Source organism: Macrobrachium nipponense, chromosome 1 (assembly GCF_015104395.2).
Source record: "Macrobrachium nipponense isolate FS-2020 chromosome 1, ASM1510439v2, whole genome shotgun sequence".
Lineage (NCBI taxonomy): Eukaryota > Metazoa > Arthropoda > Malacostraca > Decapoda > Palaemonidae > Macrobrachium > Macrobrachium nipponense.
This window is the reverse complement of record NC_087200.1, coordinates 92,078,433-92,105,913: the sequence shown is the minus strand read 5'-3', so window position 1 is coordinate 92,105,913 and position 27,481 is coordinate 92,078,433. Positions and strand designations below refer to the sequence as shown.

The 27,481-nt window shown below is 40.6% G+C and overlaps 1 protein-coding gene across 1 annotated transcript in view; it reads left to right on the top strand.

Moving 5' to 3' along the window:
- Window positions 1-26,671, top strand: part of LOC135219465 (conserved oligomeric Golgi complex subunit 8-like) — a 473,937-nt gene extending 447,266 nt beyond the window's left edge. The window contains exons 11-13 of the mRNA XM_064256259.1: window positions 8,869-9,021; window positions 9,779-9,976; window positions 25,737-26,671. Of these exons, the coding sequence (XP_064112329.1) occupies window positions 8,869-9,021; window positions 9,779-9,976; window positions 25,737-26,267 (882 nt within the window). The 3' untranslated portion in view covers window positions 26,268-26,671. The remainder of the gene's footprint in view (window positions 1-8,868; window positions 9,022-9,778; window positions 9,977-25,736) is intronic.
- The last annotated feature ends 810 nt before the right edge of the window (window positions 26,672-27,481 follow it).

Below are 27,481 nucleotides of genomic sequence, written 5' to 3'. Positions count from 1 at the left end.
TATATGTGTTCCAGTATTACTGAGGACAGTGGAAGTAGCATAAGATTGGGTGGGGAAGAAATAAAGAAAGTACAGAAGTTCAGGTACTTAGGGTCTGTACTAGAGGATAGTGGAGCATGGACCAAGAGGTGAGACACCGAATTCAGGCAGGATGGAATAACTGGAGGTCTGCATCAGGGGTCCTCTGTGACAAGAAGGTCCCTCTGAAATTGAAAGGAAAGTTTCATAGGACGGTGGTCAGACCAGCAATGTTGTATGGAACAGAAACAGCAAGTATGAGGGAAACAGAGGAGAAGAAGATGGATGTAGCAGAAAAGGGATTTTGACGTAAGGAAAAATCTATTTCTGGGTGATTGGTTCGTGTCGCCCAGCGAAATATCCCTTTAATCCATTATTTCTAAGGTAAATGAACTAACAAATACCAGAGAATAAACAAAATAAAGAAAAAGGTCAGTATAACTGACTCGCTCACCCTCCAAGAGGGCGTCGGTATGAACACTAGGGCGAGTGAGACCACTACCACGAACCTATTACCAATAGAAATCTCCTACGACAAAACCCCCACAAGAGGGGAGCCGACCCAGAGAATGGGCAGCGACTACTACTACTCCACCCCACGCTACCGACTGCTGCGCCTCTGGTGGCCATCCTGAAGTTAGCAGACAATCTTGAGCGCAGGGATGGGTAGGGTGGGATTTCGCTGGGCGACACGAACCAATCGCCCAGAAATAGATTTTTCCTTACGTCAAAATCCCTTTTCTGGGCTCAGTTCGTGTCGCTGCGCGAAATCGTACCAGAGAATTAGCACAAGATTGAAAATGAAAATAAATAAGGTCTCAATAAAACTTAAAATAAAATAGATTATTATAATTGCAAGAAAATATATATATATACACAATTGTTTATACAATTTAGAAAAACAACACTTAAGATTAGTTTAAAGTTAACATATATGTACAGGGCTTACATGGGAATATATGTTGAACTTAACACCTGTGTATACTTATCACATACAATAATAAATAAAGCAATTATAATAAATAATATGATTCTGAACAAACTTAGAATACAATATAGTAAATAAATTTATATATCTTATATGGTAAATAAATTTATAGATCTTAATAGACAAATCCATAACCATTGTAAATGGAGATGTGTCACCCTAGCATAAAAATAAGGGGACCACATCATAAAGATCATTATATACAATCAATTGTGGGTGACCCTAGCAAAAAAATAAGGGACACCCACTGTACCATCACAAGAGCAGCTAAGACTCAAGGTAGACGTAGATGAACATGGTAGGTATAGACAAACTGTTGACTGAGATAGGTAGAAAGGAGATCTGGATCTTCAACTTAAATTAACAGAGTCGGTGGGAAACTATGTTACCCGCCGCAACTGCTGAAAATTTCAGAGATTCCAAGGACTTTAAGTAGTGACGCTTAAATACTGTCGGCGATTTCCATCCAGTATACTTTTTCAAATCATCAAAACTCTGTGTTGGAAATAGTTAATTGAGGTGGCAACTGCCCTGACATCATGAGCTTTAGGGAAGGATTCAGGGTTGGCTTGTTTAATAAAGTACAGGATTTGTTGCCTGATACCTTTAATTGATAAAGTACCACCTTTTTCTCTTCTAAAGAGAGGACCCGAAGAGGATGAGGATGTCCTGGACAGAAAGGCTCGTAAGGTCGATACTGGACAAAGAGAAACATCTTGAGGAAGGGGTATAACCTTCCACGGTTCCCACCTCAACAAAGTATCCTCATTCTTTGCTAAAAAGCTACGATCCGGGGAAAGTAGAACTTCCCCTGAGGGAAGAAATTCTATATGATTCGGATCTCTGGATAACGCCGACAGTTCTGAAGCCAAGCTTAATAAAAATAGAGTTTTTCTTAAGAGCATTATAAATGAACATGTCGTATTATCTGTTTCTGAAGCCAGCTTTAGAACATCATCAAGAACCTGACACTGACGTAGGCCTTACTGAAGGTCTAAGTCTAGCACAAGCCTTGGGAATAGACGAGAAGTAAGAATCTGTCAAGTCTATGTTGAAACCAAGTTGAAAAATCTTCTTTAAGGCTGACTTGTTTTTGTCGTAATGGTGCTAGCTGCTAAGCCTTTTTCGAATAAGGATCTGAAAAAGGATATAGCTGAATTGATTGTCATGATTTTAATGTCTGATTCTCTCAGGAAGATTGCCAACTTTTTGACTGCAGCATCATACTGTCTCAAAGTTGAATCTCTTTTATCAGATTCCAGGAAAAGAATATTTCGTGGATCGATATCTGCATCTCTTTTAGCCGCGAACTTCATGAAGTCCATAAAGTTAGGGTTTTGAGAATTCCTGAGGAAGCGAACACAGTCTTCGTTTGTACTGACTGGGAGAGCCTGGGATTGGGAATCCGAAGAGGACGAAGACCCAGTTCCAGAATCAGAGGGTACCAGTTGCTCTTCGGCCAGTCTGGGGCTACTAGAGCTACTTGACCCTTGAACGTCCTGAGTTTGTTCAGTACCTTCAGGAGAAGATTCACTGGAGGAAAGACATAAATCTTCTCCCAGTTGTTCCAATCTATGGACAGGGCATCCGTGGCATAGGCCAGAGGGTCCAGGTTGGGGGCCACATAACATGGAAGTTTGTGGTTCGCTTGAGATGCGAATAGATCTACTTGCAGACCTGGAACCCTCCGGAGAATCCATTGGAACGAACTGTTGTCCAGTGACCATTCCGACTCCAGAGGAACTGAGCGGGATAGAGCATCTGCTATGACGTTTCTCACTCCAGCTATATGGGTGGAGGAGAGGTGCCAACTGAACTTGTCCGCCAGGGAGAAGATGGCTACCATGACATGATTCAGATGTCTTGACTTGGAGCCTCCCCTGTTTACGCAATGGACTACCACTGCGCTGTCCAGAACTAACTTTATGTGAGAGTTCTTTGGCGGACGTAACCTCTTCAGAGTCAAGAACACTGCCATCACTTCCAATACGTTTATGTGAAGCTGGCGGAACTGAGGTGACCAGGTTCCTTGAACCTTCTTGAACTGAGAATATCCTCCCCAGCCGCTTAATGAAGCGTCTGTGTGGATGGTAATTCCCGGAGGAGGAAACTGAAGGGGTACTGATATGGACAGGTTCTTCAATTTTGCCCAAGGGCGCAGACGATTCCGTAGAATCTGTGGGATTGATGACAACTTGTCCTGGATCTGACATTTGCTCGTGAGCGCCAGATCCTGGTTAGGTCTTTCAGTTTGGCTTTCATCAAGATGTTTGTCACTGAGGCAAATTGGAGGGAACCCAGGATTCTTTCCTGGTTTCTCCTTGAAGCATATTTGTGCTTTAGAAATTGTTTCACTGACTTCGCTATTTCTTTTCTCTTGGCTGATGGAATCGACAGAGTATGGGAGGATAGATTCCATTGAATGCCCAGCCACTGAAAGTTGGACTCCGGAGTGAGTCTTGACTTTGTTCTGTTTATCTTGAACCCCAGATACTCTAGGAACTGGATTACTTTCAGTGTGGCTTTGTGACATTCCTTGACTGTTGGAGCCCAAATCAACCAATCGTCGAGATACGCTACTACCATTATCCCTTGAGACCTCGGTTGTTGGACGACTACCGCCAACTTCGTGAACACCCTGGGTGCCATGTTCAGACCGAAGGGAACTACCTTGAAGGAGAATGCTTGATCTCCCAGCTTGAAGCCCAGATAAGGGCGAAAGTGTCTTGCAATAGGGATATGATAGTATGCGTCTGTAAGATCGATAGAGGTGGTGACGGCCCCCACGGGGAAGTAAGGTCCGCACCTGCGAGATAGTCAGCATTTAACCTTATCGCAGCGAGAATAGCCAAGTTTTAAGCGGGACAAGTAGAAGATTACCCTTCTTTTTTGTGAGCCTTTCTTGGCACGCTGAATAATCGACCTTGAAACTTTAATCTGTTGACTCTCGCTATTGCTCCTTTCTGAAGGAGGTCCTCCGCATACTCCGTCATTTCTTTTGATGGAAGTTGAAGGAATGGTCTGGATGGAGGAGGATCCGCAATCCACTCCAACCCAGGCCTTTTGACACAATGCTCTGTGTCCAATTGCTGAATCCCCACCGATGCCGGAAGAGAAACAGCCTCCCTCCTACCTTCGAGCTCTCACTGTTGCTGGGTTGAGTGACCTCCGCGACCTCCACGGAAGTGTTTTCCCCTGTTGAGAGACCTTCCTGATCCTCTCTGACGAAAGGATCCCCTAGCTCTTCCTCCCCTGCCAAACCGGTCATAGTGCTGAAAGGCCTGGCCCTCGAACACTTGGTTAAAGGCTGGGGAGACAGCGTAGGAGGTGGAAGGCTGAGGCTGGGGGGAAATCACATAAATAGGTTGTGACTGAGCCTTAGAAGTAGAGGGTTGGGCTGATTGTACATAGTACAGCCGAAACAGCCTGGGTAAAACGTTGCTGCTTCTTTTGGTAAGGCTGGTAACGTTTAAGTTTTTTCTGTGTCTTACCTTTTGTAGCTTGATCTTGGCGTCTCTTAGCTGTGAGACCCCAACGATCCTTAAGGCTCTGGTTGAGCCTTGTTGCTTCAGCTTGGACCTCCTTGACCATCGACTCAGGAAAGAGGTCTGCCCCCCAGATGTTGGAGGAAAGCAACTTATTCGGCTCATGTCGAATAGTTGCTTCCTGGAGGACATGCTTCCGGCAGTTAACCCTAGCTGTAGCAAACTCAAACAGATCAGACTGGACGGTATGCGTCTGGGACTTAGTCAGGAGCTTGAAGAGCGGGCTCTGAAGCATAAGAAATGGGCCGCTACTTCCGTCATTGCCATGGTATTCATGGACCTGGCAAGCCTAGAGACTTGGCCTCAAATTCAGCTTGAATGAGGCTGTCAGGAAGCCTAGGTAGCTTCTCGCCGAACTGATCCATAGCGCAGTTTGGTTTGAGCTTGCCAGCTGAAAAGGTGTTAGGCAAATCTTCCCACAAATCTCCAAGTGAAGGGAGCAAAGGAGATGTGGGGTCTGCTTCCCTTAATTGTGGTAACGATTCACCTTTCAGGGCAGCCGGAATGGTGACTGTTGCTATCTTGGTAAGGAAGGGAAGAGGAGTTCCCTCCTCCATCGTAAAAATGGTGAAGGGACTCTTAAAGGCTTGTATTCTCGTGTTAGAACAATCCATCTCCTCTAAACACCTGAGCCATTCTCTTTGAGCCTGGTCCACGGGAGTAGAGGACTGTCTCCTTCGTACCTTATCTTCTCTAGTCATGGCTGCGTCAGTAAGTCTGGCATAGCCAATGAACGGCGGTTGGAGGCCCTCCGGGTAGAACTCGAAGTCCTCAATCCTTCGAGTGCCACATTCCTGGATAGAGATAAGGCCGTCCTGGAAAGGGGCGTATGACACCACTCTCCAGGGGTTGTTCATAGAGAACGGAGGCAGAGAGTCATGAGGTAGAAGCTGAAGCAGTCCAGCACCGAATGCTGGAGGAGTAACTAGAGGGGCCTGATTAAGTCCGGCAATTATATTGTCCTGGGACGTAATCCTATTGGACAACCGGGAGAACATCTGCTCCATGCTGCTCCTCAGAGAGCCGACCAAGTCTCCCATCTGTTGCAACAATCCAGCATTGGGATCCAAAGCCGGGGCTGCTGCGGAGGTGGAGGGATAACTTGGAACAGGTACCAAGGGGAGAGGAGAGACTGCAGGCTCAGCCGGAGTACGGGGCCTCTCCTTGGAAGACCTGCTCTTAGAGGACTTCGAGCTTGAAGCAGAAGCTCTAGACTTCTCTGCTCCGGGGTTTGCAGCCGGAGACTTACGAGATGTTGACGCCGACGAAGTCTTTTTGGACGACGACGACGTCTTTTTAAGGGTTTTCTGTACCCTCTGGCCCTTCACCTTGGGTTTCACCGAAGCACTGGGTGAAGCATAAAGGAGCTCAGCTCCTGTAAAGCCTTGGAAGGAAGCTGGAGAATTAGCAGGAGAAGAAGATCCAGTGGCGCCCAAGGGAAGCCCTTGGGCGTCCAACGTACCTACCTCGACCAACAGGTCGTCAACACCTACCATCGGTTCTACATTCAAATCCAGTGTCGCGACTTCCGATGAGATATCGTGGCCTGGTTCCTTCATTGAAGTGGCGATCTGCTGTTGGATCGCCGCCATAGTCGGGGCTGCTTCTGCCGGGTCGACGTAACCAGTCGACTTGCCGCCGGGGAACAGCAGGACAGCCATCCTCTTCTCCAGGATGTAGGGCTGTCCCTTGGCGGCGTTCTTCCCAAATCCGCCGACCCAAGCCCTCAGGGTTGCCAGAGCGGTCTCTCTAACGGCAGCAGCCTGGAAGAGAGGGCGTTCATTAGTTTTAAGTTTAAACTTAAAATTAAACCTTAAACTAAGACTAGGCTTAACCTAAAAAGTTTTCGGGGATGTAATACCCAACATAAAGAGAGCTTAAGCTTAAAATAAAAGATTAAAATTAAACTTAAGATCTAAAACAGTCATTAGAATTCATGTATGGAGTTGGAAATACTTACCCCGTCTAAGAACTGACCCACGAGATCATAACAAATAGTGCAGGTTTCGTGGAACCAGACCTGCAGATTCCCATGCGGAGTCGCGCACGGAGCGTGGGACCTGCAGACTTCATGTCCGCAGGGGTCTTGGAGCATGGCGTTGCATCCCGGATGCTCACAGTTGGTGGTCTGTAAGTGAAAGGATACATGAGTACCATAAAAGACATCACTTACAGGCTAATTAGAACTCCGATGCATGCCGGAGAGCGAAAAAATTTTGGGCATAACCCCTCCCTTACCGCCTGAATAGGCTATAACCCCGGAGTGATCCGGTGTGAAAACAGAGGTAAGGGAGGAACCCGGCTTAAGCTAGCTTAAATTAAACTTATGATAGCTTAAAATAAACTTATAATACACTTAAGTATAAATTAGCACTAAATTCCGGAATGGTTCCGGGTCGCGGAGGTGTTCGTCTCCCGTTATACCGACGAGACGGGATGGTTAGTTAAAAGACCAACTGTACGCCTGAGGTCCGCCCGCAAGCGGGGAACCAGCTCCCTTCCTCGTGATTGACGGAGCTCCGGTAAGATAAAAAAGCACCGACAATCCGGGAAGGGGCGAGAGGGTGAGACAGACTCGAGCAAACATCGGGGCAACGGAGCAACAAAGGAGGGGGAAGGCCAATCCCCCTACCCCGTCACAACAAAGCACCGTGAAGCAGAGAGAACGGTCAAGTCCAGTCCTGTGTCTGTCCAGCCTCCCCTACTCCCTCCGCGTAGGGAGAGAGGGAGACAGGCCCGGGTGGAGCGAGCGAGGACGGACCTCCCTCCCCCCAGCTCTATGGGAGAGCGGGAGGAGGGCAGGGTGACTGGACGGGCGCCTGGCTGAATCGAGATCACATGGTGACCACGAAGCGGTAACTCGATAAAACACACGAAAAACATAGCCTAGGTTAATGCAACCAAACTGATCAGCGAGATGCTATCGTAGATGCAACAAAACTGATGAGAGGAAGCAACAAAACTGATGGGGACCATGATATACTGAACCTAGGCTACGCTAACGTGCCAGACGCCGTAGGCTAACCCAAAATACACAAAATCACTAAAACTTAAATTAAAATGAAAGTAGGGAAAATAAAACAGTAGGAGAAAAAATCCAGGAGTGTACAACTAATTCGAGAGAAAGTCTACCACTCAAAGCTAGCCGGGGCCGATACTAAGAGCTGTGGCTAGGGTCTGGATAGAAACGAAATGCCTACGCAAGGTAAAGGAAGACATGCATGCATGACATAAACCAAGTAGGCTGGATCCCCTAACATAATGTAGATAAACAGTAATAGAGCGTAAAGTAAAAGGGAAGGTTCTAGGTATGGAAGACCAAGAACGAACCCGCCACGAGGCAGAACAATGCCGCCATGCTTCCGGCCGCGAGCCAGTATTTATACCTAAAAAACGGCAAATACTGACTCAAGGCTGGAAAAAACTAAGTAGGAACCTTACGGAATACTTAACTTAGCTGATGCGATGGCTGAACGCTCCATTACTAGATAAAATCCTCACAAAGGGGCACGAAAATCACAGAGACAAAAAAGTACGTCCGATGAGGCACGTGCTAACAGAAAGGATGGCCACCAGAGGCGCAGCAGTCGGTAGCGTGGGGTGGAGTAGTAGTAATCGCTGCCCATTCTCTGGGTCGGCTCCCCTCTTGTGGGGGTTTTGTCGTAGGAGATTTCTATTGGTAAGAGGTTCGTGGTAGTGGTCTCACTCGCCCTAGTGTTCATACCGACGCCCTCTTGGTGGGTGAGCGAGTCAGTTATACTGACCTTTTTCTTTATTTTGTTTATTCTCTGGTATTTGTTAGTTCATTTACCTTAGAAATAATGGATTAAAGGGATATTTCGCGCAGCGACACGAACTGAGCCCAGAAATGATAATGTTGAGATGGATGTTGGGAGTAACAAGGGAAGATAGGATTAGAAATGAGTACATATAAGAGGATCGACAAAGGTAGTTGAAATATTGAAGAAAATACAGGAAGGAAGGCTTCGATGGTATGGACACCTGTTACGAAGGGAGGAACGTCATGTTGGAAGACATACGATGGAAATGGAAGTGCGGGGTAGAAGGAAGAAGTGAAGACCAAGAAAGAGATGGCGTGATTGTATAGGGGAAGATATGATATTGAAAGGTATGAATGAGAACGAGGCACAGGACAGAAATCAATGGAGACGACTCATTCACACAAAGATTATTGAAGTGATCATAGAAGTGGAAGTACTTTTTATAAAACAGGACAATCTTTTTGTATAAGTATCTGCAGAAATTTTGAAGTACCAGTAGGCAATTCATTGTTAATCATACATTTATTTTTTTCAGGATAAAACGCGACCGCCATTAACTTTGATGGAATTTCCTCCATTAGCTCACTATATGAATGGTTTGGTTGCAGCTTTCAACACACTTCGACAATGTTGCCCAGTCAGCAGCCTCTCTGAAGTTATTCGATTGCTAAACCAGTCTCTTACAAAGGTAGAAGAACCATGGTACTTTATTAACAAATATTCTTTTATACTTTCCATGAAAGCCTTACGGGGGCTTTGTGTCTTCCCATTAGACAGCTCTGAAATAGCGTGTTTTTGTTTAATGAAGATAACAGTGTTAACCAGAATGAAGCAGAAATGTCATTCACTTTTAGATGAAAGTTTTGAATATTGTATATTGGAGCACAAAGTTACACAGTATCAGCCTTAACTGTTATCTTCTCAACATGGAGAAATTGCAGTCTTTAGAAACCACCTATAGAATTAATCTCTGTGGATGGCATCCAGTAATACAATTTATTTTAAAATGGAGACCTCTCTGCATCTGTGGTGATATTTGAAAATGGTGTCAATTTTACTGCAGCTTCATTGTAGTCAGACAGACATCACATAGCTTGAGTTGGTTCATCTCGTAATTTCCAAATGCATAGCAATTTTAACATATGAAATTTTTAATTTTTGTGTAATGATTTTGATCTTTCACAACTTCATATTTGATGGTTTTCAGTTGTAATATTATGAAGAATGTATTTTGAAGTTTTCATTGTGATTGCTTGAAATTATTTTCTCCTTTAATCTCAACAAAATTGTTCATATTTACTGTGATTATTTAGGTTGAATTCATAACAGAGAATGAAGAGTGGCTGGTATAAAATCAGGAAAGTTGTTCATTAATGAATATCTTTCTTGTAATAATATGTTACTTTACAAAAAATACATAATGCAGTTTTTTATTTCTTTTATAGGTAATAGGGGCATTATTAGAACTCCATCGTCTAGAGAGTTCAGGTTTCACAGTAAAAGAAGCAGCAGCCTTTCAGCGTTTGTGTTCTGTAGTTGCAGAGGGTGTTCTCCCTCACATTAATTCATGTTTGCGGCTATTATTCCCTCTTCAGCAGATGTCACACATTACTGGGGAATCTGTTGCTAAACTTCAGAGAGAGGTATTGTACAATATATATACTATATATATAATGTGTATCCATGAATTTTAAATTGATAATGATCTTTTCTAGAACAGGCTTATTGCAGAGTTTGTCATGACAAACCTATTAATTAGATATGGCCCTCATTCACAGTCCAAATATTCCTAGTCACTTACTACTGTATTTCAGTCATCCTATTTGACTGAGTGGTTTTTATAGTGTGGAGTTCTGAGTTGCATCCTGCATCTGTAGGAGTCCATCACTTTTCCCACTATGTGAACTGCTTCTAATAGTGCATCCATCTGCATGAGTCTTGGAGCTACTTCAGCATCTAGTTTTTCCATGTTCCATTTCAGGGATCTTGGGATCGTGCTTAGAGTTTCTATGATTATGGTACAATTTCCACTGGCATATCCCATATCCTTCTTATTCCTATTTTCCAATCTTGATACTTGTAGATTTGTTCTCTCTCTTCCTCAACTATACTCTGGTGTCCCATGCTATCGCTACATCAATGAGTGATTCTTTCTTCTTGATTTTGTCAACCAGCATCAAGTTTGGTGTATTGTCATGTATCACCCTATCTGTTCTGATACTGTAGTCCCAGAGGGACTTTTCTGGTCATTTTCTATCACTCCCTCAGGTTGGTGTTTGTACCAGTTATTATTGCAAGATAGCTGGTGTTTCTTGCACAGGTACCAGTGGAGGGCTTTTGGTACTGAATCATGCCTCTTTTTGCGTGGTTTATGGTCTGTCTTTCATATTGCAACTCATGCATATGAGTGAGATGTTACTTCCATCGATTGTTCTTTGGACACATCCGGTTCTTAGGGCCTGATCTTGTACAGCTGTTAGCATTTCTTGATTCCTTCTTGAGTTCTCCCCTCTGTAGCCATTGCCATGTTTCATCGCTGGCCAGTTCTTCAGTCTGTCTCGTACTGTCCGTGCATTAGTTTGTTGTGCTATTCCTCTGTTCTGTTTTTCATTCTCCTGTCCCTATATATTTCTATGTCTTCGTCTACTTTTATCAGTCCTTCTTCCCATGCATTTCTTTGCCACTCGTCTTCACTGGTTTTCAGATACTGCCCAGTGCTCTGCTCTCGATGTTGGGCAGTCCTTTATGCTCGTCCTCCTTCCTATTGTGTTATGTATAGTCTGCCTGTATTTGCTCTTGGGTGTAGTGTCATGTGTTTTCTTGTTTTCTTGCCTATACTGTCCAGTTCAGTCTTCGTCCACTACTTCTGTGCTGTATCTGATTACTAGTACTGCCCTTGTGTTCATGGCTTTCATCATGTTTATGGCATCAAGTTTTGACTTGAGTAGCACATTAAGTTTCTGCCTATATTCTTTCCTGATCTTATCCTTCATCTCTTGAGGCTTTATATCCTCTTCTTCTATTATTCCCAGGTAGTACTATTTGTATCCTGTCTCATCTGTGTTTGATGCTCTTCCTATCTGGCAGCTTTATCCCTTTAGTCCTTGTCACTTTCCCTTTTTGTATGTTGATGAAGGTGCATTTTTCTATTCCAAACTTCATCCTGATGTCCTCAGATACAATCCTTAGTCTGGATTATGGTATCTATTCCATTGATGCTCGTACTGTACAGCTTGATGTTGTCCATGAACATCAGATGGTTAATTCTCTTGCCTCCTTTCTTGAGTTGCTACCCAGCATCCATCTTCTACAGTGTGTACTTTTGTCATGGGAATCATGGCTGCTTCAAAGAGTAGTAGGGACAGTGAGTCACCTTGAAAGATCTCTTTCCTGATATTAACCTCCAATACGTAGTCTTATGCCAAAGCGTGTAAGTACAGACAGTCCCTAGTTATCGGGATGGGGTTCTGTTCCGATGGTGTGACGATAAGCAAAAATCGCCGATGACTGAAAATCGATGGTATATGGCACCAATAACTGGATTTTGGTGCCAATAACTGGTTAGTGGCACCTCTGTTAGGTATGTATCATCGCTAATACCCGACTGTCGGCGCAGTTAACCATCTCGGTGCCATAAAACTGTATCGCCGATAACCGACACCACCAATAACCAGGGACTACTTGTACTGTATTCCAGTTGCACATTATATTTTTTAGGAAGCTGATGGTGTTTACCTCTGCCCCATATGTTTTCAGGCATTCTGTTAGCCATGTGTGTGGTATCATATCGAAGGCTTCCTTGTAGTCAATCCATGCCATGCTTAGATTGGTTCTCCTTCTGTTATTTTATTCATTACCATTTTGTCTATCAGGAGCTGATCTTTTGTGCCCCTATGCTGGAGTTGTTCTACTATTCGTGGGTGTAGGGCCTTGAATTTTTTGAGCCAGTAACCATGGAGTTCATTGGGATGGGGCTTTCCAGTTGGGCATCTTCTGTAGTTTGTATCTGACTGTCTGTCGTGATCTTGGTGATTCTTTGTTTTATTCTCTCCATTTCTCCTGGCTTGACTTCCTGGAGCCATGTTGCAAGTTTGTGTGATACCGGATGGCTCCATATGTTTTCCCAGAGTTAGCAGCAACTGAGGTGTGACCATAGTTGAAAGAGCTGGATTTTAATCTCATTGAGAAAGCTAATCATGTTTTAGCTCAATTTGATTTTAAATAAATTGAATTACAAGCCCAGAGACTCCATTAAGTAAAGCAACCCAGCACAGGAAAAAGAAATTCAGAAGAAAGAATACACTAAAAGGAAAGAAATAGCAGTAAAGTGGATAATGAAAAGGAATATCACTCATGTCAGCCTGTTAAACAAAAAATAATTGACACCAAGTTCTGGTGAAGCAACTGCATAATTCAGAAGATCATACCTTAATTTTGTCTCAAAAGAAAGCAAGACTTAAAATTGCATATTTAGGTCTGTTTGGTGAATGGAATAGTCTATGAAAATCTGAATGCAAAGGATAAGAATTATGAAAAATTCCCAGTGAGCTAATTGAATGATGGTGTTGGAGATCAGGATAAAGGTATACTGCACCAGATTGCAATTACTGGCAGAGGAACTCACAAAGGGATTTAAGATGATATGTATTGATTAGACATGCTGTAAAGGCCATGGATAATATTGGGTATGAGGAATAGCTGGGAAGAGGAAAAGGATAAAGTTACATAATACAGTTGATAGAAGACCCAAAAGTGGAATCTATTTAGAAACATTTCACTGTAATACTGAATTTATGCATTATTACTACCTTCCTTAGTCACATGCAGTTATTAAGACCAATTAAGGAGTTAGTTGGTGATGGAAAGGAGTTAGTGCTTGAACTGTATTGGACTTACTGCTGTTTAACACTCTAGTTCCCTGTATAGGACAAGGCATTATGTCAAAGTAGGGCATGGTATAAGTTTGAGAGAAAGAAAGCCTGCAAGGGATGACTATTGTTTGCTAGATGGCACTAAAGCAGAAGTGTTTGCTGTTAAGAAACCTGAATGCAGCAACTTAGGTTGCATTATGTCAAAGTAGGGCATGGTATAAGTTTGAGAGAAAGAAAGCCTGCAAGGGATGACTATTGTTTGCTAGATGGCTAAGCAGAGTGTTTGCTTGAAGAAACCTGATGAGCAATTGGTTGCATTATGTTCAAGGAGTGTAGGTCAGAGGAAGTCAAGATTACTGGTACAGGAGGGATAGAGTGAGAAATGACAAAACAGATACAGAACATCAAGAGATAAACAGACATGCTATTCAACCAGGTTTAAACTTCTGTAGAGATAAACCCGTGTCTCTTCTAATCAGGAGAAGGTTAGCCAATAAACACCAACCCCTCTGGGGACCTGTCAGAAGCTATCTTGGCAATGGCCACAGACCAGAAGTCCAGCCAAGAAACAGTCTGCAATATGGAGGCTGCTGTAGACTCCAACGCTGAGGCATCCTGTGGAGACGAGGATGGAGCCACTAACCTCGCCTGCTCACAATATGGAGGCTGCTGTAGACTCCAACGCTGAGGCATCCTGTGGAGACAAGGATGGAGCCACCAACCTCACCTGCTCCAAAGTCAATCCTGGGTACAGACGAATGACGTCTGGGTTAAGATGACACGACATCAAAAAAGCAGAGTTCGTAGCATAGTACTAACTATGCCTCACGCGAGGCGGGGGTAGCATCTGGGCAGAGCCCCTAGAGCAAAGCGAACCATCCCGATCTGAAACAGAGGTGTTAACCTTATGGAAGACCGACTGGACATGCCTCGACAAGGGAGGTTGAAATGATGACTTGGGACCCTGTATAGCTCCCAGCAAGGCATCCAATCAGGAAGGAGTGTAAGATGACCGAGCCCGAGTCCTACTCTCCAAATTGTTGAATTCACGAATGAGATCAACAACTTCTGCAAAGGGAGAGAGAAACTCTTGCTTGTCTCTCTCCTCCTTCTCCGGCAATGGAGACCGACGACAAGAAGGGTGTGCAGGCTTATCTAAAGTGCCTTCTTCGTTTAAATTAACGGAAGAACCAGCAACCAAACAGCCCGAAATACCAACTAACCTGTCTGGGCTGGATCCAAGTGCCAACTCCTGCAACGAACCAACCACAACACTAGGGAGATCACTATGTGTAAGTGTTTACATAATAAAAATATGGAATGTTAGTCCATATATATAAAAGTCTAAAACTAAAGAGGTCAACCAGATTGCTTGCAGGAATGTGATCAGACTAGAGACGCTAAAGATGACGTATACAATAAGTATGTAGGCTAAGATAACATGCCGTCACCTGTAGTCATTCAATTGTTTATAAACATTAGTCCAAGCTCCCTGCTTGAGACAACTACCCCGACCTATTATTCAAACGGGGCTACGTGATCTGTAGCGTGCCTCATTTGATTTGTGTGTTCGTATGAAACTATGTCATCTGATAGTATGTTCATATGTTCGAACTACTGTCTGTTCCTTCATAACTTGTAACAGAGATGGTAGACAGGGCTCGAATCATCGAAACAACGCGCACGGGGGAAACTGAAGCCAAACCGCTAAATAGAGAAGGAGGACCAAGGCCGTGTGTCGTTATCGGAACACCGTGACTTCCCACAAAAGCAAGCTAAGTATCAATTTTTTTATTCATTTGGAGTAACTTTGAGTGTTTCCTTTACAGGTAGAATTTCGTTATTCCTGTGGCTGAAGTTACGAGACATTCTTAATCTTACTTTTTTACAGAAATTGATCTATATCATTGAGATTTCGCTACTGCGAGTTTTTATCTTTGAGTCTGTTTCAGAAGTTCTACTGAAATATCATAATCATTACTTTGTTAATTTTATCATTTTGGGTGATTATTAATCCCTTACGTAACAAATCATATTTAAACAGTGAATATGCGTTTACGCAGTGGACGTCTGTATTTATACAGATGCATGGATAGGGTCGTTAAGCACCGTAGTGATTAGAAAACACACAAAAACACAAGTGGAACACCCGTACAAATCTATATAAATTAGAGGTAACACTATTTCGGGTCATGACAATAAATGCTCCTTTGCAAAAGTCCCGATCGCAGTTTTAGCTTGAGTTTTTTGAGTTATATAAATATCGAACCTCAATGACTCAACTTAACTTTAAAAATATGGCTGGATTGCAAGGAATAACATGTCTGTAAAAAACTTTCATCAGGCTAAATGCGCTGACCAGGATCCCTCACTATTTCAAATTTTAGCAAAGAATGAAGTACAAACAGTTAAGATTGAATGCAGTAGAGATAACTCGTCTTTAATAGTAATCGCTCAGTTCCTAGTAGTTCGTCATTCATTGCTTTATACGTAACCAGCAACATAATGCTAAAAACACACAATACGTTGCCGATGGTAATAAAGAGAAGGATCCTAATTATTACAAAAAGAAATAGAAACAGTAGCCCGTTCAGAATCAAACAAGCAAACTCGGTGACTGTGTCACCTAGGTCGAAGCGGTCAAGGTTAGTTAAATCTGCCGAGTTTTCAAAGCGAAGCAAATTCCACACAATAAGCGACGTCTAGCAGAGTGGGGAAAAAGCGATGTTGGTTGTCATACATACCGATTAATCTTTTTGAAACTAAAAAGGGATTTTCCTATGCCATCACACGACAGTATCAAGTAATCAGAGCAGCCGGTTCTAGTAATTTTAATATATTAAGTTATAATAAATACTGGTGGATTAAGCCCGACTGTACGCGCCGTAAAAACTTAGAATATCTTGATTTATTTCACGGTATTATCCCTGTATTTACGGACTCACCGTCTGTTGTTCGAACTTCCCTAATATAGAAGTCCGGATAAGCGAGCGTTTACAGATACCTCTATAGTTTATAAAAAACGTTGATCTGTATGTAGTGTAATTGTAAGATCCATCTAGGGGTATACAAAATATTATCTTACATCCTGCAAAATAAGGCGTGTTTATCAAAGGAAAATCCTATAAACCTTCAAACATATTAAAATCCGTTTGAACAAAAATGAGACAGTTAATCAAATAATAACTTATATAAAGGAACTATACATTTGTCTCATAAATCGTAACATTGTTCAAATGACCCAACAGAATTCTCCCACAACCACAGTCGCACTTTGCACGCAAAATCTCGAGAAGCATGCACCCTCGAATGTCTTAGTGGCGTGTAAAAAGACTTTGCTGGGAAATGAAATTTTAATCCTTCCCGACACTCTGAAATATAACGATTTCCGCGAACAAAGCCCTAAAAGTATACATATCGTGGATACAGAAGTTATAAATATCGCATTTTTTATTGTTGCTTAATTCTAATTTTTAATCCCGCCCAATCAGTCGTGGATGAATCTCTCTTATATTCTATCTAAAGTAATATCAATAAAGTCATTCAAGCAGAGGTGATTCAGCAGATTTTTTTTTTTTTATCTTCTACCTGAATACCAGGAGTTTCTCCACTAGCGAGTGATCTCTGGGAGAAAACGGATGTCAGATTGAAAACAAAATACGGTCTAAGGACAAACATAAAGCTATATACGTACCTTCGTATAGAATCTCACTGAAATTTCAAAATAGAGATAAATGACGAAGTTGAAAAATGTTAGTAATAGGAGTCATTAGGAAATCAAATAAGCCCATATAATTTTTCCCTCAAATGTCCATGCCATAAAAGATCGGATTTCGCGTATCTGCGCAGATTACTGTCGCTTAAACAAGGAAACGACTTCCGATAGTTTCCAGTGCGATGTACCGACGACATCTTATCTCTGTTAGGTTAGAATAAATTTTTTTTTCACCAACTTGGACTTACTTAAATGCTTTTACCAGATACCATTACCTAAGTGATTGTACCTCATACACCGTTTTCAGCACACTCGGGGGACATTATCAATTTTTACGTATGCCTCCGGCTTACGTTGCGCCCCAATTATAATATAGTGTTTGGAGACTTTTTAGGGGATACCCTACATGCCTATATGGATGATCTTGTAATCTTTTCTAATACCTTAGAAGTACATTCACATAAAGTAGAGCTAGTGCTACAGAGACAAAGACAAATAATCTCAGAGTAAATATCTAAATGTGAGTTTTTAAAAAACCCGAACATGTTTATCTAGGTTTTATGTGTCTGGTCAAGGTCTTAAAAGTAGTCCATGGTAAGGTGTCGGCTATTCATAACTTTCCGGTACTTATTAACGTAAAAGGGGATACAGCACTTTTTGGCGCTGTAGTGGGGTATTACAATCGTATGTAAATATGTAACTCTTCAATCATGACAGCTCCTTTAACAGATCTTACGAAGAAGAGCGTAGATTTATTATGGTCTGAAAAGCATCAACAGGCGTTCGATATCTTAAAAGCGGAAAATGCAGCTTACCTAACTTAAAAAATCCCTGACTTAAATAAGGAATTTTTTTTTTTTTTTATTGCAACAGACGCCTCAGACCAAGGGGTAAGAGGGTATTACTTCAGTAATATGATAAACAGTTCTTCCCTATAGCTTTTTATTCACGTAAACTAAAGCCCTCTGAAAGTAAATATACAGTAATAGGCAAGGAAGGGCTAGGTATCTTTAACTCACTAGTATATTTTAAGTTCATAATCTATGGCTATCCTGATAAAGTCCTTACTGAACATGAGTCCTTTACCGAGTTTTTCAAAGGCTTTAATCACAGTCCAAAAGGAACTCGGTGACAAATGATCATTCAGGTCTTTGGAGCCAAGATAAGATATCTACCTGGGAAAGCAAATATCATAGCTGACGCATTATCCCGCAATCCCGCATCATACAGCAAAGAACCATTAATTGGACTAAAAGATATAGAAACATCCGTGCCTATTGTTAAAACCGTATCTAAACAAGAAAATTCCTTAACCCAAGAGATCGCGAGCATTGAATATCTGGGTCGGAGCGCAGAACTGTTACAAACTGAACAAAGCAAGCGTCAACAGACATAACCCAAACAATAAACACTTCGAAACGGAAACAGGGTCAGCGGCTAAGCAAAAACAATACACACTTCGAGCAGAAACCCTAAAGCAAAAGTATATTTAAAGTATGTGTATCAGAATAATGTAATCAAAATGGTAATATTACATGTAGGTTCTGTGACGAGGTAAACCCGAAGAACACAGCAGATGACTAACGACCAGGGTATTAGTAATAATCTCTTTCATACAATCGTCATAAACTGGTTGCATTCCGTCATCCAGGGTTCCCTACTATGTCACAGAAAGCCAAAGCACTATTTTACTGGCCTACAATGCTTACAGATATAAAAAGCACATAACTAATTGTAACACGTGTCATGAAAACAAGGGATACACTAAGACACCTGTCAGTTTAAGGGCCTATCCTGTGCCAAATCAATCCTTGAAAGAATATACGTAGAATTATTAACAGAATTACGAGTCTGACAGAGGGAATAACAACTTCTTAGTGTTTAATAGTTCCTTGACACGTTATATAGAATTAATAGCACTAAAAAACAAACACCGCAATGGAGTGCGTTAGGAATATTTATGAGTGCTAAATCAGTAAACAGGGAATTCAACACATAATAATCTGTGACTCGGGTGGTGTAAATCTATAATAATCTCCTTAACACGTTGTGTGAATTCCTTTCCATTAAGAAAACCAATAATATATTTTATCACCCAGAGTAACAATCGGTTTGGTAGAATAACGGATAATTAAATAGGAAGTGTCAATGTCTTACGAGTTACAACTCGTGATGTTGGATCCGAACTGGATTATAGCGGTTCTAGCGGTTTTAAAAAATACCTTTATCATATATATCTTGTATCTATAGAATTGATGCCGCAAGTAGCCTTATACGGTACGTCGCTAGAAACACTTTTCCACATATTCAAGCCAACCATTAATTTATCAAATATATATAAAAAAATATATATAAATAAATAAATATAAATATAAAAAATAAAATAAATATGGATACAAGTGGAGTCAATATAATAACACTCCGTAAGAAGTCGGAAGGGTTACAAATTATAATAAAAAAGGAATCACGATAATATCAATAAGCAAAACGTAACCATTAAATATCCAAATATATGCGTAAAGATTTGAATTCTAACTTAACGCTTTAGTATGACAAATAAGCTAAAAGTTCAAAACACATATCAAAACCTACTGACATATTGTCTGTCCCGGTGAGTTATATTCGTAGTCAATGAAAAAAAAATTAAATAAATAAATAAATAATAAAATAATAATAAATAAATAAATAAAATAAAATAAAAGAGATTTTAAAGTCAGGAAGTCTAGAAGTGAAAATGTTATCTATGGAATAATCCTATATGAATCTTATACAGGCTAATAATATACGTATATAGAATTCGTATGGAAACCTTTTTCATATAGTTTGAATAAGGAATATTATTTAACATAATGCCAACATGAAACTAATATATTGTTCAATTTTGGTACTGTTGTTTTTTTTTTTTTTTCAGACATTCTTCTCATGCGGGTGGAGAATTAAAACACTAAAATATCATTTGAAAATACTAAAGTCGTATCTCTTACAGCAAGTAACGTAACTCTTAGCTGGCTGAGAGCAATCTCCTGCCAAGTGACGACGTCATCATTGCCGTATCAGCATTTGTTCCTTTTAACCTCAATAATCTGCTTACACAGGCTTCATCTGTGTGTCGTCTCTGCTTGCAAAAGCAGATTGACTGGAGAAAGGAATGCTTAGTTCATGAACTTCACATGTGGTTCATAGGTCACATGACAGGCCACATAACATATTCTTATCCGTGTGTGTAATGCAATTAGTTAAGGACTTGTAATCATTTTAAAATTAATGAACAATATAAGCAAATAGAATTTCTATAACAACAAAATGAATTAATTTTTTTTTTTCTGAACCTCATAGACATTTGGAAGTATCACGATATGAATATGAAATATTTACTTGCAACATTAGCCTATTACAATTCAAGTAAAACATTCATGGGAAAATGTCACATTTTCTTGGAAAACCCAAAGTTTATTTAGAAATTAGTTACATAGTGGGTTTTTTTCGTTGCATCTCCTACCTATTAATAATGTTTTAAAAGTTAACCTCAGAGGATGCGCACGAGAAAATTGAATATGAAACATTTGTTAGGGCACATAGAATCATGATTAATCTTCTCTTTGACTTTTATGTTGCCTGGCAATCTTACAATTAGCTCCGTTTTCCACTTCTTTGTCTAGTAACTTACTACCAGTAATATCGAATTTTCTTTGAGATTCGTATTGATATCTATTTATTTTTTATAATTATGGATATTTTTACGAGTCATCATAGACCTGGATAGGTTCACTCATTGTTAATGCCATGGATAAAAAAAAAGTTTGTACAGCGGACTCTTCTGAATTCCAAAATATCAGCGAATTCATGTGGGTTAAGTCTGGTCTAAATGGCTCTCTTCCCCTCCCCTGTATTTGGATGTCGTCTGAATTTACTTTGCCCTTGTGACAAGTATAAGTTTCACTTGCAGGCTGATTAATGGAACCTGGTTACAGTATCCTGCAGTACGAGAATTTCACATCGCAACTTCGAAAAAAATCGTTCGTGTCGCTGCGGACGACGGCAGTCGAGTAACCGCCTACAATGTGAAAGGAATAAGCACCATCATGGACTTCTTCAGACAGAAAAAAAAAAAAAACAAAAAAAAAGGGAGTTTCCCGACACCGGATATCTCGTCGTTAATCTCGTTTTAATGCGGAATGCTCCAGCGGCTGTCGGAATTCGACTACAAAAAGGGAATACTTCCGACAATTACGACCCGAAGGATATTCAACTCTACTTTGCTGGCGAAGGACTCGTGCTGGATGATCTATTCATCGCGAACGGAATCGTGTAGCTTAGGATGCAGAGAATAAGTATGAGCGCAAAATAGAACGTTGGACCCGCCCAGGCAAATTTTCCCCTTGTTTTAACCATTGAAAAAGGCCGTTTCAATTGGTAAAAGGTGGTTGTCTGGAACTGTGTAATGGACGAAAAGTTGTTCGAAAGCTAGTTAAAAGTGAAGTAGTATAACCTCGGTCATGTATCCTATATATATAAAGTATCATGTATCCTATATATAATGATCTGATCCATAAAGAACAGAGTCGAAATATATCTTGCGTGTACGCATATAGGAATCTCTTATATAAATGATCATAAATAACAGAATCGAAAATATCTTTGCGTGTACGCAATAGGAATCTATTTAAAGTGCACATATATTAATCATAATTTTTATGAATCCATATACAATATGTATAAAACAAATCAGGTAGCCTATAATAATCGTTACCTTTTATCTTACCAATAATCTGCAGTTATATATGAGTTATATATTGATTAATGAATCAGATATATAACATTTAGCATAAAAATCAACGAATCAATCAGCATAAACATTAATAACTTTATCAATTCATATATGAAAATTTTTATCAGTTAAAATATGATTTTTTATCATGTTAATCTTCATTCTATGCAATTATCAGAGTACATTAGTATTTTCTGTAGCATAAGTATCTTAAAGAGATGAAGTGAAAACTGTATCATTATATATCATGTGATCACTTTATTTACCAATATCATTGGTTGTATATTTTATTACTTGAATCAATTCATGTACACCATGAATTTTTATTTACTTTATATATATATATTCACATAGTGTCTGTATCACACTCCTATAAGGTCAAATGCAAGTCAAGTTTGAGTAATATTCAGTAGTTGGTTTTGGTAGCTGACCGAGCTAATGTAAGTGTTTACATAATAAAAATATGGAATGTTAGTCCATATATATAAAAGTCTAAAAACTAAAGAGGTCAACCAGATTGCTTGCAGGAATGTGATCAGACTAGAGCGCTAAAGATGAGTATACACCTAAGTATGTAGGCTAAGATAACATGCCGTCACCTGTAGTCATTCAATTGTTTATAAACATTAGTCCAAGCTCCCTGCTTGAGACAACTACCCCGACCTATTATTCAAACGGCCTACGTGATCTGTAGCGTGTCTCATTTGATTGTGTGTTCGTATGAAACTATGTCATCTGATAGTATGTTCATATGTTCGAACTACTGTCTGTTCCTTCATAACTTGTAACAGAGATGGTAGACAGGCAGAACAGTGTTAGCTATCGTCTTAGAAGACCTGTACCTCTTTACCTAAGCTTTATCATGTAGAGGAATAGGATTAGCCATCATCATTGGCAGAAGCGATCAAGCTATCGTCATAGAAGACTTGTACGATCATACCTGATCTTCATCATGTAAAACTTCAGAAGAATAAACTTATTTTTATACCTTGTTGTTTTTCTACAAGAACCTCACCGAACCATGAGTTTAAACACATCGTCGTAAAGATAATACCGACTTCATAAGTGATCTACAAAACCCCAGACACTCCATTGAAGATGGAAGTGCAATACCAAACCGACTTAGCGTATAGATTATCGCTAGTCTAACATTACCTCATAGGGCGCCTTATCATACAAGGCAACACAGCCCTAATATATCACTCTCCCAACAAGATGACTCTCTAACATGGCCGCAAACGGCCACGGCCATGGCAGACGTATGAATGTGTGTCGGTGAAGAATCCTGAACACTCGATATAGAATGAGAATCCCTCAGAGTTGACTCCTGGAAGTACCAGGAAAAGGGGCAGACAAACACTCCTGCTGCACCAACTCCGCGCTCACAACCTTCGACCTCTTGACAGGCACCTTGAGATCCTTACGGCAATGAATAGGCCCTGGAGAAGGAGAAGTAGGAGCACTTGCAACATGTGCACGAATGAGGGAGGTTGCAACTTGCTCGCAACTCAATGCAGAGGACAAAGTGGCCACTGCAGATTGTACAGGGGAAGATACATCAAACTCTCCAAAACACCAACTCTCAGGAACAAGGGCTTGCTGATCCTCACTCACACACAAAGAAAGGGCAAAGTCCTTAGCCTTCCAACACTTGATATGCTGATGTGGCGGAGATGGGGGAGAAGGAGAGGAAGACAACACTGGCTCCTTACACAATCTCTTTGCAGGAGGCGGGGGCGATGCAACACACTTGCTTCCAGTCTTCCTGGCCGACATGGCAGCCAAGCTTATCTTCTAAAACAGAGTCCAGTCTCTTAAGAACTGCCAGGCAAAAAGCCTCAGACGGATCAGCAAAGAAGGGTCAGACGACATGGAAGGGAGAAGCAGCAAACTGGATGGCATAGATGACGTCATGGCAGCAAACAATGACGGCACAGACGAGCGAGGCAGCGCAGTGGAGACGACTGGGAGTGACGTCATCGATGGAAGTGATGTCATAAGCGGCGATGACGTCACGGCTTCCCCTCAATCCGAATGAGAAGCGGCAATCGTCACTGGTGGAGCAATACAAAATGGCTGACCTCAGCTACCCAGGAAGACGAGGCCAGGAGGAGGGGGGAGGGCCTGAACAGCATGAGGAGGGGGTTAGCGAAGTGAACATCCATGAAGTACATCAGCAAACCCTCCAAGGACAGTGGACCCTGAAGCCTAAGCGTCCCCCAAAGCACTGCCATTTTGGACACCTCCGATTCTGAAATAAAAGACAATGATGAAAAAGCCTCCTCCTTCTCGGGAATCAAATTAACTCCCAAAGAAGAAGGGGCGACATTACATAAATCATCCTGAGGGCCTCCTGATACTTCCAACAACGAATCCATGGAAGAAAAGGAAGGGGACAAAGGCACAACACTAGTATGGGGTGTGACAGCAGCAGGAGACGAAGCATCGGGAAGAGGAGAAGAAAAACCCTCCCATGAAGGAAGAGTAGAAACCCTACAATGCTCCCTCTTACTATAAAATAATTTCTTTTGCTCTCTAGGCCATGTACGGCATTCCTTGGAAGGATTCGTTATTGTACAAACATCAGAGTGACACCTACTACAAGTGACATGGGGGTCGGTCACAGCCAAAGCCAAAAAACGTGAACACAGAAAATCTGGAGTTCCGGAGCACACATGTTGATGAGGCCGACATGGAGCAGAAGAAGTCATAATAACAGCACACACACACACTAAAACACAAGTGAGACTGGCAGTGAACTGAGTAAAGGCGGAGAGAAGTCAACCACAACTCTCGTCCAGGCAGTAAAAAAAAGACTGACACTGTGGCGTGGGTGCGTGGTCCTTGACCACTCTTCACCCGACATATGCATATGTTGCCAGATCTCACAAGATTCCTTTCTTTCATCTGCGATTTAACCAGATCCAGCTAGGTGCTAGACATTTTCCTATTGTTAAGTTAAGTTTATCTTAGTTTTACCAGACCACTGAAGTGATTAACAGCTCTCCTAGGGCTGGCCCGAAGGATTAGATATTTTTACGTGGCGAGAGACCAATTGGTTACCTAGCAACGAGATCTACAGCTTATTGTGGGACCCAAACCGCATTATATCAAGAAATGAATTTTTATCACCAGAAATAAATTCCTCTGGTTCCGTGTTGGCCAAGCCAAGAATCAAACTTCGGACCACCAGATTGGTAGTTGAGTGCGAAATCCACTCGTACAGCGAGGAACTTATCCTATTGTTAAGACCTCAGGTTTATAGCTATGAAAAATACAAATTGTCTTAGAAATTTGTCATTTCAGTTGAAAGTAAAAACTTCTTGGTTTTTAGGGTTGTGAGTATATTAATCTAATTTAAACATGATAACCTTCAAGAGGATACTTATTCAGTGAAATGAGGAACCAAACAAAAGTTGTTCTAATTTTTAAAATTTCATATTCAATATTATGAATTCTGTAAAGTCAAGGTACAGAGGGTTTGTTATGTATCTTGACAAATTTCAATAGTGTTTCCTGTTTCACTGGAGGACCCAACAGTCAAAGGAGTCTGATTGTTCCTATATGGTGTTAAAATCCTGGTTAGATTCCATTCCTGGATAATTTCATAACTTTGAGTAAACTGACTGATTGTTGTAAACTGACATATCAGCAAAACCTTGAGGTAGATAGCTTAAATCTGTAGTGTTTGTTGACTTTTATTTTAGTAGGAAAAGGGACTACAGGCAGTCCCGGTTATCGGCGGACTCAGTTAATGATGGTTCAGTTTTATGGCGCGTGTCTAGCGGCATAAAATTAGTGATTTATAGCACCGTAACATACCTAACAGAGGCACCATTAACAGGTTATTGGCGCCATTAACCAAAACTTGGTCCCATAAACGCCATAAATCACCGAGAACGGAACCCCCGCTGACAACCGGGGACTGCTTGTACCATGCCACTGTAAATTGTTAAGTAAAAAATATAGTGATGCAACAGACTCATTCTTTATTTCAGTGACAAACATGGTAATCTCTATTATTCATATTTTCTTTTGTATATTTCCAGAATTTTGGGCAATTAGATATTGAGAATCTACTCTCACCAATTGCATCTTTACTTCCAAAAAAAGATATCTTACCCAGAAGTGAGGAACTACAGCAAGATCTAGCTGAGGAAGATGTCGCTGTCAGTGACACAAACATTAAAGAGCACATCGAACCACCAGAAAAGCTAGATGGTCAACCTCTTGATACTTCCAGAACTTTGGAGGGGTCGGTTCAGATTATTCCATCTCAGGTCATTCTCACAGAAAACAATGCACTGCCAAAAAATGAGAATTTGTCTACACATGCAGCAGAACCAGTAGATGCACAAATCTCATTACCCCAGGATGACCAGGTAATTTGTAGTGAAGAGATTATTGATTTGAAAAACAATACTGAAAATGTCTTGGTAGAAGAGTCACCTGATGAGATCGTACAAAATATGGAGCATTTTCAAATAGATCAAGATGATTTGTTATCTACACCACAGCCCCAATTAACATTAATTCCAGATCAAGCCGAAAAACTCCCATTAGAAGAGGAAAAGGGATAGATTTTTTATAGGTATTACTTTGTTAAACTTGAACTATAAAAGTGGTGAAATATTTTTACCCTTTTGTTTATTAAATTTGATTTAAGCTTCTCTCATTCATAAATATAAAAGTGTTGAAATATTTTTTTTCTCTTTTATTGATTTAGAAATTTAATTTAAGCTTCTCTCATTCATAAAATTTAGAAACTGTTTGTAAAATTTTAAATTCTTGATTTGAGCAGATTCTGTGAATTAAGTAATGTACAGTAGTACATGAACTACATTTTTCTAAAGCTTTTAGGATACATAGATATTGTTCTGTATTTGGGGATATTATAGAAATGGAATGTGAAGTTTTAGTGCCTTTTAAAATGATTTTTTTTTTATAGAATATGCTTACATAAGAATGAACTATCCAGTCTATGTTCTTTTGTTTTATTAGTCCTTAATCTAACCCAGTAAATACTTTTCACAGTGCAAATTTAGAAGAATGAAATGCAGTGAAAGGTAAGGAAAATTAAACATTTAAACTGATTTAATAATTGTTCCTATTGTTATGTTCAATACACTTCTTTGTAATTGAATGGGCCTAATTTTCTTGCTACTTGAATGTTATAATATATGGTACAGTATTTTTAAGTTAGTTGTTAATAAATACCAGCGAAGTGTCTAGTCAGAGCATGTTTAGTTTGTCTCTAACAACATCATCATCATTGTTACTATGATTATATTATTACAGTGCTAGATGTATTTTGACTGGATAACTATGGTATGCATATACTGTCAAGGAGTTGCATCCCTGCCCTTTAGTGAGCACCAGTTCCAGCTGGTAGTACCTGAATTATGGTCCCTAGCTCAGGGTATGAGCAACTGCCTTTTAAGGTGTCACCTCATTAGATTGAATCTAGATCTGCAACTGAAAATTGTAGCCTCTCTCAGTATGAGTACCAGAAATCATTGGCAGCTGAATGATCTTAGAGTGCTGTTTTTTCAGCTTCAGCTCTGTACTTCTTGTGGATGGTTTTGTTTAAAAATTTATTAGTATTGGCATGGGTCGTTAACCTTGGTTAGCCAGGAATTGCAAACTAGCAGGACATGTAAATCCATTATTGTGTATAGCCAATAAATCCTCCATGGATTTTGCTACTTTTGACTGATAAGCACTGTTTAGAAATGACCCCAGTCCCAGGCATATGGGTGTGCCAAGAATTCTATAAATTTATTATAGATACTAA